The sequence below is a fragment of the Oratosquilla oratoria genome, chromosome 21, assembly GCF_046742065.1.
Source record: "Oratosquilla oratoria isolate Oo_2021 chromosome 21, ASM4674206v1, whole genome shotgun sequence".
NCBI classification, from domain to species: domain Eukaryota; kingdom Metazoa; phylum Arthropoda; class Malacostraca; order Stomatopoda; family Squillidae; genus Oratosquilla; species Oratosquilla oratoria.
Window position 1 is genome coordinate 42610572 of NC_134797.1, and position 20390 is coordinate 42630961.

At 40.6% G+C, this 20390-nt stretch overlaps 1 protein-coding gene across 2 annotated transcripts; it reads right to left on the reverse strand.

Moving 5' to 3' along the window:
- Positions 1 to 3624: 3624 nt before the first annotated feature.
- LOC143036870 (uncharacterized) lies at positions 3625 to 20042 on the reverse strand. Of its 2 annotated transcripts, none has more exons than XM_076204773.1 (5): positions 19904 to 20042; positions 9470 to 14334; positions 9058 to 9243; positions 8653 to 8857; positions 3625 to 4503 (listed from the first exon to the last, which is right to left on the reverse strand). In XM_076204773.1, exons 2-5 carry the CDS (start codon positions 14330 to 14332, stop codon positions 4136 to 4138), a joined length of 5622 nt encoding a protein of 1873 aa, XP_076060888.1. In that variant the 5' UTR covers positions 14333 to 14334; positions 19904 to 20042; the 3' UTR covers positions 3625 to 4135. The 2 variants fall into 2 exon arrangements, with proteins under 2 accessions (XP_076060888.1, XP_076060886.1); XM_076204771.1 differs by having other exon boundaries at positions 9046 to 9243.
- Positions 20043 to 20390: the final 348 nt, after the last annotated feature.

The following is a 20390-nucleotide window of genomic DNA, read 5'->3' on the forward strand; positions in this document are numbered from 1 at the left end:
GATTTTTTAAAAATAATTTCTAATGGAAGAACAATCTCATTTTTCATTTCCTTTAAGATTCTTGGATGCCAACGATCAGACCCTGGTGTTTTATTAATTTTGAGTTTCTCTATACACCTTTTAATTTTTTCTTTTGTTATATTTACTGTTGTAAGTTTACCCTAGATTTTTCACAGGTTTGTTTGGAGTTCACTTTGAGGTGTTTCGTTTCTGAATACTGAGCTAAAATAGTTGCTTATAATATTACACATTCCTTCATTTGAATACTCAAGTTGATCATCAGCATAATAGTGGGCCAATGTGATTCCTAAAAACCTTTTTATCTCTAATGTAACTAGAATTCTTTGGGATGCTCTTTGGATTTCTCAGCGATATTCATTTCATATTGTCATTTTCGTTTCTTGTCTTTTTTAAATCTGTATTATTACATAACTTTGATAGTCGTTAGCTGCACCCAAGCACTTGTATTTCTTATAGGCCGGTCTCTTTTTAGCGATACTTTTTTCAGTTTCTTTGTCAAGCCATTTTGGGTGAGCCTGATTTGAGGGGTATCTGTTCTTAAACGGGATGTAAGTATGAATCATCTTAATAAACATATTTTGAAACATTTCCCAAATCTGATCTACAGGTCCTCGCTTAAAATTGCCTCCCAATCTGTATGCTGAAGCTCCTGACGTAGTCCTATGAACTGAGCTCCACTAAAATCAGATATTTTAGATACACATGTATCTATTCTAATTTTTTTTAGCAGTTTGAATCTAAGCTGTGGTCGCTATTTGCAATAGTTTCACCAACCTCCACATCGGCTATCATGTTTTCACGGCTAGTGATCAATAGATCGAGTAAGTTTCCATGTCTTGTTGGTTCTTTTACGTGCTGAACTAAGTAATTGTCACCGAGAAAATACCAGGTGACTACCTATATGGCTATGCTCAAGGGTCATCCAATCAATGTCAGTAAAATTGAAATCACCCATTATTATCAATAAGTCCCGGTTGCAAAAACCAAACAGATCTTGAAACAACACTTTGTTGTCTGCTAATGATAATATTTTTGGCCTATATATTACACCTACATTCATTTTTGTCCACTTGTTTGGGTTAATTCTACCCACAATCTATCATATGCATCCTCTTTTACTTTCCCTAAAACACAGGCTGGACATTGCTTTTAGTGCATAACAGAACACCCCCACCTTTCCTGTGGTTTCTATCCTGATGAAAGTGTTTAAATCCCGCAATATTAAATTCAGCTTCAAACTATTTACCATTTAACTATGTCTTGGTTATTCCTATCATATCGAGATTTTCACTTTTGACATATGCCTGTATTTCTTGAAATTTATTCCTAATACTACGAGCATGGTATTAAGAAACTAGTGATTATTTCTTTTTGACATGTTTTGTATTTCAACATGATGCATTACATTATAATTTTGTTCTTTATTGTGAAGCCTGTGGAAGGCCAGTGTGACAACTCCTTCAGGTTGGAAAGGTTGGTGTTGGGGTGAGTGAGGGGCAGTGATGAACAGGTATGTGAGAGAAGGTTTTAGCGGATTGTAGGGGGTTGGGGATTGTACAGGAGGTTCTTGTATTTAAGGTTGGGGGTGAGGGGTTGCACTGTCGATTCCAGTGACAGGATGAGAATGATGTAGGAGTTTGTGTAGGGGGCTCTTGTATCATGTGCATGATCTCTCCTGGCATGGGTGGAACTACTAGGCAAGGATTCATCTAATGAGCTGTAGTGTTTCCACTTATATGACTTTTGATCATCCTGGTTCATACTCACCTTTGAGCTTCCCTGAAATTAATGCATTCAGAGTCTGAGACATAGGACTTCATTGGTATACTGGGCAGTTTGAGGATGATAAAGGGTGATTTTGGTTGAAGTTTATATATTTGGCTGGATTTGAGCAAGGGGTACCATGTGCAGAGGTACCTTCTAGGTAGTGACATCATTGTCTTGTGTGTACAGAGCACTGGCAGTCAAAGCAGTGGGATGGATATGGAGAGTATCTACTTTGTACCTTAAGCAACTCATGATTAGATAGGTTGGAAGTTGTGATTGATTGATGGTCAATATTAATGTGGTAGTACTCATTCTTTTTTTGTATAGACATGATGTGGGGATGGAATGGGTGGGAGTGGATTTATGCCTTTGACTACCTCACCTGTAAGAGGGAAATAGCCTTTGATATGTGTAGTAATGATTTTTATACCATTTGCAATTTTCTTAACCTGGTATACTCTAATTACTTTTGATCATCTTACTATCCTTTCCAGTATTTGTCCAGTGTAGTATCATGGAGGTAGCATGTGGACTATTTCCACACTGGTACTACATTTTCTATGATTGAGATGAAATGCCTGCCAGAGTTGTTAAATCTATGATTGTGTCACATTGAACTCTTGCTACAGTTTCATCTTGTGGCCATATTTCATGAGGAGTTCCCAATTTGTCTTTTGATTCATTATATACGTTCATGGGGCATTTCTTTGTTCTTGATTCAATGTTAGTAGATTTCAGGACCAAGAATCTTAAATAGTCCAAGTCAAGGTAATTTTCATCTTAGTATCAATCAAGTTGATGGTTCGCATGACGGGATAGGCTTGGGAGTGCAATATCTCTTAATGAGATAAGGGTTGTAATTATTGATCGTGGTGCTTGGGTCTGTTATAATGGCAATGGTGGTGGTTATTACCCTCTGTGGAGAGGGCAGCTTTACAAAGGAAAAGGGGATAAATATAAATGTAGATGAGAGGGAAACAAATAGATTAATTGGATGGGAGTAGAATGGGTGGACCCTCGATATATAGATATTATGGGTGACATTAAGTACTATGGGGTGGCTCCTCAAATAGATTAGATTTAGGAAGGCTATGTTTTGGGCATGAGTGGAGAACGGTTGTGTATGGATGATGCTGTGATGCATGGAAGGGAGTGGGTGGGGGATGTGAAGGAATATGTGTGAACGATATTTTGCCACAGCCTGAAGGGATTTCTCATTGTCTTCTCTTTTTCTGCATGAGGGGATGGAGATGAGGGTTGCCAATTAAATGAAGCAGCCTTGCTTATGTCGTGCTACATTGCTTCTGACCCAGAGCAGTGGGCAAGATGTAGGGATGACCAGTCATCCAGGGAGAGCCAAGAAAAGAGGTAGGGAGGGGTGGTGAATAGTAGTGTGGGAATGTCGAGATGAAATGGATGGGAGTGGAGTTATGCCTTTGACTTTGGCTGCCTCCCTTGTAAGGGGGAAAAAGCCCTTGGTATATGTATGTATGTTTATGGCACCTTTGCAAGCCCTTCCCCACGTGGAGTGAGCTGAGAAAATCCATGTAAGGGTGCTCAGTCATGAAGGCTACTGCCAAACTGTGTTACTCCCTTTCCTTTAGTAATTTATGGGCCAATCCAGTGGCTCTTGTCAGTTACTTGTAGACTGTGGGTCTCTTGCATGAGACCTAGGGCAAGGATTGATTAATTGGTTCTTGTGCATTTGTGTGTCGTGTTGGGGGTTAAGGAGTTATTTGTGAGCTAATCTCTCCATAGCCCCTGGTAGTTACTAGTGTGCCAGACAAGAAACTGCCATTCACAATAGTAGTTAAAACAAAACAAAAAACACAAAAATACATTGAAAAGCCTTTTATTCACAAGTACAGTTTAATAGTAATCACAAATGAAGAAAAGGGAGAATGATAGAAGATTAAATTTTAGGCCATACATTACCAAACTAAATACAATGCTTCCGTCACCACTCAAAACACTGAATACAAAACAATTATCTGGACTATGAATTTATATATTCATGAAAGTATACTTTTCCCTGCAATGTAATTCCTGATAATCATAATACGAATGGGAAAAAATCTAAACTGACACAAACAGTTGACAGAAATTAAATATAACCTCTTACCTCATTTCATGTTGTATCTTTTATGGCTACTAACTCATGGTGGATCATAAGCCCCTTGTCTTGCACTTGGCTTAGATTTCTATAAACAATTAATTCATTTATGACAACTGTCAATAACGTACTTTCCACTTTCTGGGCATATACCAAACTATCCCAAAGGGAGGAATGTCACTAAATAATACATTCTGACCTTTCAGCACTTACCTACAGTTTAATTGTAATACTTTAATGTCTGTGGTCTCTTTCTCTGCTATGAACTTTGTGTTCCGAATGTCGTGAATGTCGCCCATGCCTACTACTTTTCTCATTTCGATCATCACACTTGTCTCTTCCATCACTGCTGCGATAACTACTATCCCCATTTTGTTCCCCTTTGGTTTCCCTCCTCCTCTCCTCATGATGACCTCTGTATCTGGAATCTCTTCCTCCTGCATTAAGTCCGGAGGACCTTTCATTCTCTTCTGATTGATCACGCCTTCTTCTACTCCTGTGTCCATCGTCAACATGATGGCTTCTTCCTCCTTTTTCCCTCTCTTTCTCACGAGATGAACTTGTGTGTTTCTGCTTCTTCTTCTTCTTTCCTTTTTTAGTATCTATTCATTTTCAAAAAGAAAATTTACTTTACATAATATCAATACTTACTAATTAGATGAATGTGGGGTGGATATATGAGACTTGGCCTCCTCCATTCCAAGGAGGAAAAGGCCCTCTGGTATGTGTGTATGTGTGTATGTATTTATGTATAGTATGTAGCCTTGGTATATGTATGTATGTATGTATGTATGTATATATATATATATACATACATATATACATTCCCTGTGGTGGGGGAAAAGAATACTGCCACCAAGTATTTCCACTTGGATCGTAAGAGGCTTGAAGAAAGGGATGGGGAGTGGGACTAGGCATCCTTCTCCTTGTAGCCCCACAGGGGACATTCCTAAACGAAAAAGTAAAGGCATAAGAGGGTCTGGGAGTTTTCCGACCAGCACCCTAAGGTTTGGGTCTTTTAATGTGCGTGGATGTGGTACAGATGAGAGTAAAAGGGAAGAGATAGGTAGTATGTTTGTGAGAAGAAAGATGGATGTGTTGGCTTTGAGTGAAACTAAGTTGAAAGGGAAGGGTGAGTGTAAGTTTGGGAGTGTAAGTGGGAGGTTATCAGGAGTGAAGAGAGGGCGAGGGAGGGAAGGGGTGGCTATTCTAGTAAGTGAAGAGATAGGTAGACGTGTAGTGGAGTGGAGGGAAGTTTCCTCAAGGATAATGTGGATGAAGGTGAAACTGGGAAAGGAGATGTGGGTCTTTGTAAGTGCATATGGGCCTGGCAGTGAGAAGAGTGTAGAAGAAAGGGCCTTTTGGATAGATTTAAATGAGTGCATAGAGGATTTAGGGAGAAATGTCAAAGTAATAGTACTGGGAAACCTTAACCCCTTCCATACGGTGCCGCACACGTAGGCGTCATGAGGAGCAAGTGGATTCGCGACGCTGCCATATCGGCGTCTTGATTATATTTATCTCCCTAATCCGCTCTTAATCCCATTCTCTGTGGTTTTCAAAATTCACGGGTGAAAGAGAGAACGATCGATATAAGCCGTGACTATATTTTATGATGCGAGTATTATTACGACACATCGTACGGCTGGCATTGGCTACTGCCCGCGAGATTTAAGTCCCGTAGTGAAGTGGTTAATGCTAGGGTAGTAAAGGATCCAATTGATGGAGTGGTTGGGAAATGTGGAGTTCCAGGGAAGAATAGTAGTGGAGAGTTGATGGTGGAAATGTGTCTAGAAAGAGAGTTGATAGCAAATACAGTGTTTCGGAAGAAAGTCAAGCATAAGTACACATGGGAGAGGGTGGTGGATAGAAGGGTGGTAGATAGAGCGTTGATGGATTATGTAGTGGTAAATAGGACTATGATAGGAAGAGTTAAGGATGTACATGTGCTAAGGGGAGAGGGTGGGGGAATATCAGATCATTTTTTGGTGGAAGGTAAGTTGAGAGTGGAGGATAGATGGAGAAAGAGGAAAGGGACAAAAGGTAGGGAGGTGCTTACAGTGAACTCTTTAAATGAAAAGGAAAAGGAGGAGTACAAGAAGAAGCTGAAGGAGGAGTGGGAGGGAGTTAAGGATAGAGTAGAGCTAGGTGTGGAGGAGGAATGGGGATGGTTCAAGGAGGGAGTCACAAAGTGTGCAAGGATGGTGTGTGGAACAAGAAGGACAGGAGGAAATAGAAGGAAGGGTAGTGAATGGTGGGATGAGGAAACAAAGAAGGTTGTAGAAGAGAAGAAGCGAGCTTTCACAAATTGGTTACAAAATAGGACGAGGGAGTCATATGAGAGGTACAAAGAAAAGAAAAGAGAAGTAAAGCAAAAGGTAAAGGAGGCAAAGAGGGGAGCAGATGTGAAATGGGGTAAGAGTATGACAGAAAATTTTGAAAGTAATAAAAAGATGTTTTGGAAAGAAATTAAGAGAGGAAGAGGAGGTGAATCAAATAGAGAAGAAAAGGTAAAAGGTGCAGATGGAGAAATGATAATGGAAGAGAAGGCAGTAAGGGGAAGATGGGCAGAATATTTTAGGGAGTTGCTAAATGTGAAGGAGGATAGGGAGGGAAAGATTGTTGCAGTGGGAAATGCTAAGAAAATGAGTGATGAGTGAGGAAAATGGAGGAGAAATAAGGAAGGATGAAGTGAAGGCAGTTGTTAAGATGATGAAAGCAGGTAAGGCACCTGGTCTGGATGGATGCCATGCAGAATGTCTAAAAAAAGGAGGTACAGTGATGGTGGACTGGTTGGTGAGGTTATTTAATGTTTGTTGGAGAGAGGGTAGAGTGCCGGAGGACTGGAGGAGTGCCTGTATAGTTCCACTTTACAAGGGAAAAGGGGACAAGTGTGAATGTAGTAGTTTCAGAGGGATTAGCTTGTTAAGTGTAGTTGGGAAGGCTTATGGGAGGATCTTGATTGAGAGGATTAGAAGAGGAACAGCGGGAGTAATTGGTGAGGAACAGTGTGGATTTAGGACGGGTGGAGGTTGTGTAGATCAGATCTTTGTGGTAAGACAAATATGTGAGAAAGCTATAGGAAAGGGGAAGGAGGTTTTTTGGGTTTTTATGGATCTGGAAAAGGCTTATGATAGGGTAGACAGAAAGGCACTGTGGGAGGTTATGCAGATATATGGGATAGGAGGAAAGCTTCTAGGAGCTGTCGAGTTTTAATGAGAGTAGTAGAGCTTGTGTCAGGATTAGAAATGGAGAGAGTGAGTGGTTCGAGGTAAAGGTGGGACTTCGTCAAGGATGCATTATGTCGCCCTGGCTGTTCAACTTATACATGGATGGGGTAGTGCGAGAGGTAAATGCAAGGGTAGTGGGTCAGGGATTGGAGATGGTTAAAGAAAATGGAGAAACGTGGGAGGTAAGCCAGCTGTTGTTTGCTGACGATACTGCGCTTGTGGCAGGATTGGAGGAGGGACTGAGGAAGTTGGTGACAGAGTTTGGGAGAGTATGAGATAGAAGAAAGCTAAAGATAAATGTGGGTAAAAGTAAGGTGATGAGATGTACAAGGGGTGAAAGTGGCAGTAGACTGGAAGTGAGCATTAAGGGAGAGCGACTGGAGGAAGTGGATAGTTTTAGATACTTGGGTGCAAATGTGGCAGGAAAAGGTGGAGTGAAGGTGGAGGTAGAATGTAGATTGAGAGAAGCAAGTAAATGCCTTGGTGGATTGAAGAGTGTAATGAGGAATAGACATTTGGGAATGGATGCTAAGAGGAGACTGTATGAAGGAGTGATTGTGCCAACAGCACTGTATGGGGCAGAAACATGGAACATAAGAGAGGAGTTTGAATGTGTTTGAGATGAGGTGTCTGAGAAGTATGATGGGGGTTACTAGGCTAGATAGAGTGAGAAATGAGGAGGTGAGGAGGAGAACAGGGGTGGAAAGGGAGTTGGGAGATAGGGTTGATGAAAGAGTATTAGGATGGTTTGGACACATGGAAAGAATGAGTGAAAGACTAGTAAAAGAGGTATGGAAGGCAGATGTGGAGGGAGTGAACATAAGGGGATGTCCTAGAATGAGGTGGATGGATGGGGTGAAGGGGGCTTTGGGGAAGAGGGGAATGTCTGTTGAGGAAGGACAGGAGAGGACAGAAGACAGGGGTGAATGGAGAATGGTTGTATATGGATGATGTTGTGATGCATGAGGTGGAATGGGGGTGAGGTAGTATGTGTGAGCAAAATTTGACGCAGCCGAAAGGGATTTCTCTCCGTCTTCTCCTTTTATTCATGGGGGGATGGAGAGGGGGGGGGGGTCGCCGATTCAATGAAGCAGCCTTGCTGTGGATGTGCTATGTCTTGCAACACTGCTTCTGACCCAGGGCAGTGGACAAGGTGCAGGGATGACCCGTTATCCAGGAGGTGCTAAGATAAGAGGGAGGGTGGAGGGGTGTGTAGTGTATTCAGGGATGGAATAGGTGGGAATGATTTTATGCCTTTTCCTTTTTGGCTACCTCCCTTATAAGGGGGAAAAAGCCTTGGTATATGTATGTATGTATGTATATATATATATATATGTGGATATGTATCTGCCATCCCAACTATTCATGTCTTCATACCACAAATCAAATTTCCACTTATAACAGTTTTTCATCTGAGACAACTATACCTACATTAACAGTGGGTTATATTTAGTAGATTATGTATCATTACAGTATTCTGAAAGTTACTTAAAAAATGGCACAACAGTTTTACCACTGTACCTTCATCTGATGAATCTGAAGAATCACTCTCTGAATCTGAAGAATCAGAGCTGGAACTGTCAGAGCTGCTACTACTGCTGCTGTCAGAACTGCTATCCGAGCTGCTGGAATTACTATCTGTACTACTGGAGCTGCTAGAACTACTGCTACTGTCCTCACCCTCATTCTTCTGCTGAACTGGTGCTACTACAGCCGTAGGTTTCGGCTGATGATGAAATTAGTTTGAATTACTCCAAAAGTACCTAACATGAAATTTTGTCATTCTATTAAACTAGACTTATATACCAAAATATAATCATATATATTCATTCAATATCCAAAACAAACAGAGAAACATAAGGCAGTTTTCCACTGCCTCATGTTTTATACACATCACCTCATTAGATACAATACCTGTTCTCTTACCTGTGTTCGCAAGAATTCTCTCAAGTCATCAGTGAGACCACCAAGACCGCACGAAGTAAAAAAGTTGATGGCAAATCTGGTGTTTGTTGGATAATCTCTTGGTAGAAGGCCCTCAAATGCTTGGGCCATGGTTGGATCACGAAATCTTTCATTAAGTTTCGGAAGGCTCATAAACTGTGCAAGTTCCTGTCATACACAAAATATCACATCAATGAAATTATAATGACCCAAGGCATAAAATTAATTATCAACTTAAAGAGCTTATTTCAACATGATAGGGGAGATATGATGAGAGGGAAATAAGGGTGGTGGTGGTGGAATGAGTGGGAACATGTGTGTGCCTTGACTTGACTTCCTCCCTTAAAAGGGGAAAGAAGCCCTTGGTATACAGATAGATAGTTCTTGAGCTTACCTGAAACAGAATCTTGATGAAGACCCTTGAGGAACTGGTAGTTTCATCTAAATTGAGATGTATGTGACTTAAAGCTTCCCATGAAATGGAATCAGTAAGGAACAAGTGTGCAAAGAGGCAAGCCACATTACGCAACTTGTTTGACTCGAAGCGATGACATGTATCATATGCATCTCTGAATATTTGCTCAAAGGGCTCCTGGTAAACTCGATTAATCATACAAAAACGTTGAGCAAGAAGCCCATACATTTTGTTGTATGTCCTCTGCATTGCACAACAGTCTAGAATCATATGACACAATTCAGTCTCCCAGCCAGGTTTAATTTCAGCTTTCAGGAGTTTATGGGCCATTTCATCAACATCAAGTGAAGACTGGATGGTTAGGTATACAGTTCTTCGGAATGCCACCAAGTTAGTTTCAGTCTTGTCAATAATCTGCTGCTGTTCTGCCAGTTCTCCTTCTTCCTCTTCTTCCTCACCACTTTCAGACCCACTTTCTGAACTGCCTTCACTATCCTCTTCATCACTGGTTTCTCCGACAATGCTACTTTTGATCTTCTTAAATTTTTCTTCATTTTCCTCATAATTTGGATCATGTTTGAAAACATTAAGAATCTCTTGGCCCTCCAGCTTGCCATCCAGCTCTACAATGTGAGTAAATTGATCTTCTTCTTCGACCAAATCAAGTTCTTCCGGAACAGATTCAAAATCCTTAAATCCATCTTTCCAAATGGCAAAAATACCATCACTCATATATTTCACCCGCTGATCAAGTTTACCTTCCTGCGAGACATGACGTAAAGTTTCAAATATGATGAGCATCCCTTTAGGTGCCACCTCACTCAGTTTCATACCACACTCTTTAAGGAAGCCTATGGCAAGTTCCAAGGCATCACTCCTCGATTTCTCTCCTGTTTCTGAATCATCTGAAATGTCACGAGCCTTTTCCAGTAGAAGGGTTAATATCTCCAGAGCTACAACTTCATGTGCAACCTGTTGGTTCACCAAATGAGCAATAAATCTACATGACGAAAGGCAAATGCCCTTATCGTTCCGTCTCACACCTCTTCTGAACTGTATTACTAGCCTCTTTAAGAGTAACTCTCCTATCTGGGGAAACTTTGAATTCATAATAGCGACTATTGCAGCATACACATGAGTAAACGTCGGCGAAAAAGCTTGAGCTTGAATAAGAGCACGACAAAGCAGACCTCTGCCTCTCACAATATTTTCCTTAAAAAGTTCTCGCACAATGATGGCAATGTTGGAAACGTTTACTTTGTTCACAAGACCATTTATGGACTTCTTTAATGCTTCCCATGCTAACCTCTGGAACACTGAACTTGATTTGTCTGTAATCTCTGCTTGCATCATTTTCAGTTTTGCAGGGGGAATATATGCTCCACCTGTCTTTGAAGTCAAGGGATCCACTACAGGCTTTTTGATCAACTCTGCTTTGGGCTCATTATCATTTCCTTGTTGGGAAGCATTAGCCTGGTTCTTTGGTGCTTCCTCTCTTGACCTTGACCTTGATCTTCTTCTCCTATCATCACCATTGGCCTTGCTTTTCTGACTTTCCCCTGAGTCATGCCTACGCTCTCTGTCAGGTCTCGAGTTTCTGTCCTTCCTGGATCCATCTCGATCATGTGAATCCTCAATGTGAATTCCTAATTTATCTGCATACTTATTCCAGTAAGTATCACTTGTCTTGTGATGGCTGCCCTTCTTGGATTTTTGAGGCTCTTCTTCCCTATCATCTCCCCAGTACCTTGAACCAACCACGGGCTTTTCCCTCCCTTGTTCTTCTCTCTCATTGCTACCACTGTAATGTTGGCTCCTCTTAGATGATTTTGGTGACCACGACTTCTCTCTTTTGTTCTTCTTGGAGGAGGACTCCCGAGGGGAGTTCTCTAACACCTCTGCATCTCTTGTTAATGACTTTGTCTTTTCCTTGTCGTTGTTGTGTGAACTTTGACTACTAGGACTCTTATCCTTTCCAGATCTAGATTGACTTGAACTCTTACTTTCAGATCCCTCTTTGTTAGCTCTACTCTGTTTCTTTTTCTCATAAGCCTCCTTTTCTTGCTGTAGCAGAGTGGTTCTTCTTTCTATTTCCTCCTCCATCCTCAGTTCCTCTTCAAGACGCCTCTTCTTTCCAAGCAGTTCTTCTTCTGCAACATCATCATCATCACTATACTTCCTCTTTTTTGTGTCAAATTCCTCTTCAGCACTTGAAGTTGATGAAGATGATGATGATGATGATGAAGAGGAGGATGAGGAAGATGAGGAGGATGAGGAAGAGGAAGATGAAGATGAGGAGGAAGAGGAGGTTGACGAAGCTCTTTTCCTTCTCTTCAAATTCTTCCTTTTCTTCTCAAATTCATCTTTTGCTTTATGGCCGCGACTCTTTTTCTTCATTCTTTTATCTATATTCTTTTCAGGCTCACGATTTTCACCATCATCATCCTCCTCTTCACCAGAAGAATGTTTACCTTTACTTTGAAGTCTTTTGCTTTTTCCTTCTTCCTTCTTTTTCATATAATCTGAGACGGCTTTATGGCTGCGGCTCCTTTTCTTCGACCTGGTCTTTAAATCCTTCTCAGAATCGTGACTCTCGCCATCATCACTTTCATCAGAAGACTGCCCTCCTTTACGTTTGCCTCTCCCACTTCTTCCTTCTCCTTCTTTTTTCATATAATTTTCTGTCACAGACTGATCTCTCAGTAAACTTGTAGGTGCTTCATCCTTATGACTTTCTACTGTGGCATGATTTATCATTTCTTCATTACTCTTGTCCTTGTCACTCTTCTGTTGCTCTGACACATCTTCTTCTGAGTCTTCTTCAACACTTCTCTCCTTTTCAGTCACCTTTTCTTCAACTTCTGTATCTTTTTCTTTAATTTCTTCAACTAATTCTTCCTCTTCTTCCACATCTACTCTCAATTCCACCTTTTCTTCTTCTTCTTCTTCTTCCTCCTCCTTCACTGATTCCTTCTCATCCTCCACTGATTCCTTCTCGTCCTCCACAGATTCCTTCTCATCTTCCACAGATTCCTTCTCATCCTCCAACGATCCCTTCTCATGAACCGCTGTTTCTTTCTCCTCCTCTTCCACTGACTCCTTCTCTACCTCTTCCTCACTTGACTCCTTCTCCACCTCCTCCTCCTCCTCCTCTACAGATTTTTCCACCACCTCCTCCACTGACTTTTCCACCACCTCCTCTTCAGACTTCACCTCCTCCTCTACAGACTTCTCCACCACCTCCTCTACTGATTCCTTTTCCACCTCTTCCTCAACTGACTCCTTCTCCACCTCCTCCACTTCTGAGTCCTTCTGCATCTCCTCCTCTACTGACTCCTTCTCCACCTCTTCCACTAATGACTCCTCCACTACTGACTCTTTCTTTACCTCCTCCTCTACTGATTCCTTCTCCACCTCATCCACTGGCTCCTCCTCCTTTTCTTCACCATCCTTTTCTCCCACTTTCTCCACACACTTCTTCTCTTTATTCTCTTTCTTCTCCTCTATTTCTACACCTTGTCCCTCTTCTTCCTTATCCTCCTCCCTTCCTTTCACACTCTTCTCCTCTTCCTTTTTCTTTTCTTCTTCCTGTTCCTCTTCCTCCTCCTCTTCTTCCTCTGAACTACTTGTACTATCATCTTCAGAGTCATCTGTTTCTTCTTCTTTTTCTTTACTGATATCTTTCTTTTCAATGGGAGCACACTCCTCTTTAATCTTTTCCTTCTTAACCTCTCCTTCAATTTTAATACAATTATGTTCACTGTCTATAGCTTTATCCTCTTCTTCCTGACGCCTCCTCTCCTTTTCCAACTCCTCTTGCCTTGCCCGGTTCCTTCTTTCCTTTTCTTGTTGTTCTTCTTCTTCAATCTTGACCCTGACAGGTTCTTCACTCCTTTCCCTGGCCCTTTCATAGTCCTTTCTCAACCTCTTTTCATCATGTTCAATTCTCCTTTCTCTCTCTCTGCTCCTTTCTTTCTCTCGACTTCTATCTCTCCTTTTGTATTCTCTATCTTGGCTTCTATCTCTTGTTCTTTCATTACTCCTGTCCCTTTCTATCCCCCTGCTTCTTTCTCTTCTTTTTCCACTTGCTCTATCTCTTCTTCTGTCCCTACTCCTGTCTCTTTCCCTCTCCCTATCTCTACCTCTATCTCTGTCATCTCTATCTCGACTCCTGTCTTTTTCCCTCTCCCTGAATCTGTCTCTGCTCCATTCTACTTCCCTGTCCCTACTTCTGTTTCGTTCTCTGTCCCTGCTTCGATCCCTGTCTCTGCTTCGATCCCTGTCTCTGCTTCTATCCCTGTCTCTGCTTCGATCCTTGTCTCTGCTTCTATCTCGGTCTCTGCTTCTATCCCTGTCTCTACTACGATCACTGTCTCTACTTCGATCACTGTCTCTGCTTCGATCCCTGTCTCTGCTTCGATCCCTGTCTCTGCTTCTGATCCTGTCTTTGCTTCTGACCCTGTCTCTGCTTCGATCCCTGTCTCTGCTTCGATCCCTGTCTCTGCTTCGATCCCTGTCTCTGCTTCTGCCCCTATCTCTGCTTCGATCCCTGTCTCTGCTTCGGCCCCTGTCTCTGCTTCGGCCCCTATCTCTGCTTCGATCCCTGTCTCTGCTCCGATCCCTGTCTCTGCTTCGATCCCTGTCTCTGCTTCGATCCCTGTCTCTGCTTCGGCCCCTATCTCTGCTTCGGCCCCTGTCTCTGCTTCGATCTCTGAATCTTTCTCTCTCCCTTTCTCTTCTGCTCTTTTCTTTCTTGTACCTGCCATCCCTCTCACTGCTTCTGTCTCTCCTATAGTGTTTGCTCCGATGCCTTTCTGACCTTGGTGAGCGAGAACGACTCATCTCTGCAAATGAGTAAAAAAAAAAACAATTTTTTTACTATTCTTTTTAAGTATATACTAAATTTCATAAAAAATTTCATTATACATTAAAGTTCTTATCATGTATGATTCTGTAATACATACACATATTTTCTGTTATTATACCTCCTCTACAGACAAATACAGGAAAACAATAATAAAAAAAAAGGGGAAAAAGAAAAACATACATGAACCAGATAGCAAAACAACAAATGTGGAGCACAAGCAATTAATACTATTGGTCCAAGCATCTATGACTGGAAAAATACAGCTCCACAGAGAACAGTCATAATCCTCTGGCCCTCCCATTCTATGGCACAAAATGCACAAGTACTGGTTGTTTGTTGTCACCAAAAACACTTAGTCAAACAGAGGAATAGTAGCAACCACCTGATGCACAGGTAAACAGCAAAACTACAGAGTTACAAGCCGGACAACACCTGGAGAAAATGTTTGGAAGAAGCCACCATCCAGTGATCCAACATGATCAAACAAAATAGATGCACATTTAACACTTCACCTTATCCAATTCCTCTGTTTCCAAAAGAAAACAAAATCTTGGAAAGTAACCCTAGTTGCCCTCATCTTATTTCTTTACTTGGGCATTTGTCCATCAACAGTGGAAAAATGCCTCTTCACCTCATTTCTCCAATTATGCAGTTGTCCATCGGCAGTGAGCAAATGTCCTTCAGTGCATAGACAATTGCTTTCCATCCTTCTGTCCCTAGGCTCCAATGACCTTATCCCATCCTGCTGGGTCCTCCTATATATTCTCAGCTTTATGTTCCATGAGTATGTACTTGATAAAGCTCTAACAAGCAAAATATTGTACTAATAAATGCTCCATCCCCATAAGGTGTTTTCTTTCGATACACTTCTGCAACTGCCATGGATGAGATAAAATTCTCTTATGCATCAATGCTGTCTCAAAGCACTGGTTACACTGGTGGGAAGAGAGCCATGAGTATGCTTGAGGTTTAATAGTCTTTAGATGGTCTATCAGATGTTCCCCCCAGCATTTTTGCCACAAGTTTTGTAGTGAAGACTAGAGGGTGGGGTAGAAGCCTCTTGCTGTATCCTGATCTGCCTTGTTGGCCAGTTTGTCACCAGGGATGTCAACATCAAATGGTGCCCAGCAATTAAATGAAGATTTCAAATGGGAAGAGATTTGTATGAGCCATGAATGAGGAGCTAAGATGAGAGGGAAGAAAGGGTGGTGGATGGGAATGGAATGGGAATGAGTGGGTATTTGCCTTTTGATTTGGATATCTCCCTTGTAAGGGGGTTAAGGTCCTTGGTATATAAATTGATAGATGAATGGATTTTGTGGGTCAGTGGGTGGTAGTTGTTGTTGTCATTCCCTAGACTGTCTGACTGAGAAGGCCTGTCTCCCTGAGGAATGCCATGGCTGGAATAGTTTTCCCACAAATCCCTAATAGAGTGTATATTGTGTTGTTGGTGTGTATGATGCAATCTTCCATGTGTTGCATAGTATCCACAATGGGTCCTGGTGTGGCAGCTTTATGTCATGGCACCACTCCCAACCCTAAGCATGGATGGAATGGAGGCCAAACTGCCACAAGAAGCCTTTGCAACCCCTGCGGGTGGCACAGATCCCTAGGAGCAGCTTCGGTTATCTGAACAAGTATCAGTGGGTGCTTGTAATAAATTGTGGAAACAGCCTATATGGCACTGCATGAGGAGTATGTCAAGTGAGGCGGTGACTGAGGTGGGGGAAGTTGAGAATGAAGTAAAAGGTGGTGAAGATGGCATAGTCTGGTGATAGACTGAAGCAAAAGTGGGAAGAGGGAGACAGATTCTGGGTCGTTAGGAGTTGTCTGTGTAGGTGAAGCAATGGAATTAGTCCCTGGGGTACTGTAAAAAGCACTTGCACTGTGGGGAAAGCCGAGGTCTAGCATTCAAAAGCCCCATGGATAAGGTAGAGGAATAGTTTTGGCATCTGTAATTAAATCTATTTTGCATGAAGATTTGGTAAAGATTCCAAAGGGGTTCATCTGTTGGCTCCCAGCTTTTGTGGGATAGTAATTTAACGAGTTCACATGTTCAAAGGAAGAATTTTTTTCTGAGATGTTTTGGGTGTGGGATCCAAGAAAAGCTAGAATCAAGGACTGGTCCTAGAAATTAAGTATATTTGATGACTGGGAAGAGTGTTGCCCAGACTGTCTTTTAAGTAGTATTGTCTACTGAAAGATGCAATGATGTTTTCTGAGGTGGAGAAATGGAATCAAGTCTTCAGTTCATCTGGTTACAGAGGGTGCTATTCTAAGGAGAGGACAGCTAACATGAAGAGGATTGGTTCTAACATGGAATAGGGCTATATTATTGACATATAAGCTGGTGGTAATTCTGTGGGGAACATGTTTGATTACATTGTTGAAGACTACATTAAAGTTGAGGATATTTTCTTGGGGAACTTCTTGGTGAGTGGGAGGGGTAGTTAATTAGTTATGTCACCATGTGCACTCTAAAGTTTGGTGGGATATGCAGATGGATAACGTTCAGTAGAAACCTAGAAGAAACTGACATTCTTTCCACAATCTCTAGGCTGTGTCATATGGCTTTTCTGAGTAAAAATATATGACACATATGTGTTGCCTGTTGACATATAGTATTACTTGTTTTGTTGAGATAAGTAGTACACAGCAAGTGTTAGGTGTGATGTTATGGACTGGTTTACAAGTGCAATCTTACACTGATGCCATACATTATCTTAAATTTCATGTGCTGATCTAATTAGTCCTGCATTTCATAGGAAGTTGTGGAGAGATGACAGGGGCAATGGCATTTTGTTACCCAGGATTTTATATAGACTCACTTTGAAAGGGGGTAAATGACAGACAGTAAGTGATTGTTGTGTAAATCAGATACTGTAGTAGTATGTGCTATTGTGAAGGATGCTTTACATTGGCAGGTGGGAGGACAGTTTCCTGTCATGAGGTGGCCATGTGCAACATGGGAATGTCCTACTCTCAGGTTTACAAGAGTTGTTTCAAAACATTAACCCCTTCCATACAATGACACCTACATAGACATAATGAGGTCTGAGTGGATATATGAGGATGCTGGCATTGGCATCTTGATTATATCTACATTGTAGTTGTAGCTGAGTGACCCCATATTCTGTGAACTGGCTTGATCATATTGTCTATGGTTATCATTGTACATCAGACAGCTGATGCTGCCCATGAGAATTTGACTCATACTGATGAGGTTAATCATACTGATGTGTGGACTGCCAAAGATATGGGCTTGATTGCTTTTAGATGGTTTGTTGTGTTGTTCCCGGCATTTCTGTCACATGTTTAGCATTACTGATTGGAGGACTGAGTAATAGTCTGTTACTGGCAGTGGAGTCATCGAAAGGGGGTGAATACTTCATTTTACAGTGACAACAGTGTAATATGCCATTTTTCACTGTATAGCTATGTGATCCATTGGGCTAAGGTTACATTAGGATGGATATTGCCAGATATTGGCTAAGTTTTCCACAAGTCAGTACATAAAGATGACCATATTGGTGTCACTATGTAAAAAGTACACCATGTTCCACCAATATTATTGTCAGTATGTCATTTTCAACCTAAACATAGACTTCACATTGAGGACAAACAAGAGGCTGAATATACGCACAACAGTTGCAGACACAGGATTTGCACAGGAGAATGAAACATCACTATCTATAAAACAACTAATGGAAAGTAGATAACTATGCATTTGCAGCATAATACCCAATGATCAACAATACAAAATTGCAATAAAAATAATTATTGCCTACACTAAAATGACACAAATAGAACATCTAATCTCAAACCAAAATCCTTCCAATTTCAGAGGACACAAGAATGGACACATAGTTCTTTAAAAGGCCCTTCAACCTACCCTACTTTAACATTACACACCACCCACCTTGTAACTGTTACCTCAAGTTTCACTAAATGGAAAACCCACAGCCCTAATGGCTGACAACTGTCCTTGGCCCCTCCCACCATTCCCTCTGGGAAAACACTCTGGACTGATTTCCATGTTGCACTGGTGAGAGACTGCTTCTATGTCAGCAGCTGAATATGGTAGGGAGAGTGAAGCAGCTGTTGGTTGTCAGCACTCAGTCCTGAGTGTCAGCCCCTTTTGGTTTCATTTTCATAAATACTACAGCTAAATTCCACAAAAAAGACTAATTTCTAATGCACAAAGTACTATAATTACCCTGAGATTTTAAATTATGTGTTTTTGAAAGGACACAAAGCAGATACTATTTATTGACCTAACTGTAATAGACAGGGAAAAACCTGGAAGTCTTACAAACCCAACAAGTTCAATTTTCTCTGACTGTAGAGGATGCATTTGCAATATTGATTCAATGCCAAAAAATAAAAGCTGGAACACTACAATAGCTTCAGATAGAAGGTTATACAAATATTTTGCATCTGAAGTGAGCTGAGACTGATACGGAGCTCTACAGAATACGTCACGCATAAATTAAGTAGGTTTCCATCAAAACTGGAAAACATACCAGGTCATGCATACAGGAGGACAGTGTGGAGTCGTGGCGGCACACAGTCAAGCTAGAGTAAGGACCTCCATTGAACACAACCAAATAAACCAAATAAGTATTTTGATGTGCTAATTAACTTTTGTTCTACAGCTCTAATTAATCAAATTATTCAGAAACTCAGGAAATTATGTAATTATTATCACAACTACTAAACAATTACTTTGCACCTTTTACCATCAGCAATATGATCTTTTAAGGCTGCTTTTAATAGAAAAATCATGACATATTCTTTAACATACTGGTGGATTGTTTTGCCAGAAACTGCAATGTCAACACATGATTTTGACATCTACAGTTCCAGTTGAAATCAACCAATGAATACTTATTCTGATGCTCCATACAGTTGAATAGAAAAGAGCTGCTGTTTAATGAAAACCAAAGATAAAACATTTAAACCTATATGACAAGTTGTAATTGCCACATGGCAAAAATAACGATGCACCTAAAATGACTATTCAATAAAATAATATAATAATGTTTTTGAACAGACAATTGCAGAATGCTATAATTATTTTTGTGTGATGCCCTAGGTTTGATAATTCTAGCATATTTGTCCTTCTCATACATTTCAGATCAAAAACTAGGATGTTCCTAAAGGCACTTGTGTAATTCTCCACAAGTACTAAAAACAGTCTACATTATCCTTTCCAAATCCAGGTACCTAAGACTTAAGAGACAACTAGTAATTACAACTTGGAATTTCTACTCGCAAAACTGCTTTTCATCATACTCAAGCTACTCATTTCATCCCTATAATCATGATAAATTCTTAATCTACAATACATGTGTTAATATATTTCAGGAATTCTCAATTGAAAATATACCTTCCAGCAGGAGAAAAGGAAACTTTTGACCTTCTTTTCCTCAATGGAAACTGGTCAATTACATTCACGAAAAGTATTTTATATTCTACTTTAGAATGCCTTCAATACTATGTTTGTAGTTAAACAGTTTCCAATAAAAAGAGAGTGAAATACTTACTTATTTGTCTATAAAATGAAGATGGTATGTTATTTTTTCTTGTCACCCACGAATGCCTTCCCCCGATCTCATCCCAATCACCTGAAGTTTCTTGTTTGGGTTTGGGAGGCTGTATACGATATCTTCAAAACTTTACCACAATTTTGTTTACAATAAAAACGCACACGTATTTACACAACATAAATCATATATATTTATACACAAGATTTATTTTCAAATACAAATAAATTATTTTCTTTACATATTTATATCTTTAGTGCATGATGCTATACAATTAGTTAACAACACTAAGCCAAAGTCATTTAATTGTAAAGGAAAACGAACATATGCTTCTCCTCTTGCGCTCATGTGGCAATGCTAAACCATGAAAAATAAACTGAAGATATGTGTTCACACGATTTTTGTACGCCGAAATGAATATCCACAGTTAATAGAGTGCAATAGCATAATATTCCAAATATTTTGAAATGTTGAAAACACGACTCCT

Bases quoted from the DNA above. Each gene is read 5' to 3' on its own strand.
- LOC143036870 (XM_076204771.1), bottom strand. From the start codon at position 14,332: ATGAGTCGTTCTCGCTCACCAAGGTCAGAAAGGCATCGGAGCAAACAC. The intron at 9,244-9,469 runs GTAAGCTCAAGA...TGTGTATGACAG, and splicing joins TCATCAAGATTCTGTTTCAG to GAACTTGCACAGTTTATGAG. The intron at 4,504-8,652 runs GTACAGTGGTAA...GAAAATGAATAG, and splicing joins TTCAGATTCATCAGATGAAG to ATACTAAAAAAGGAAAGAAG.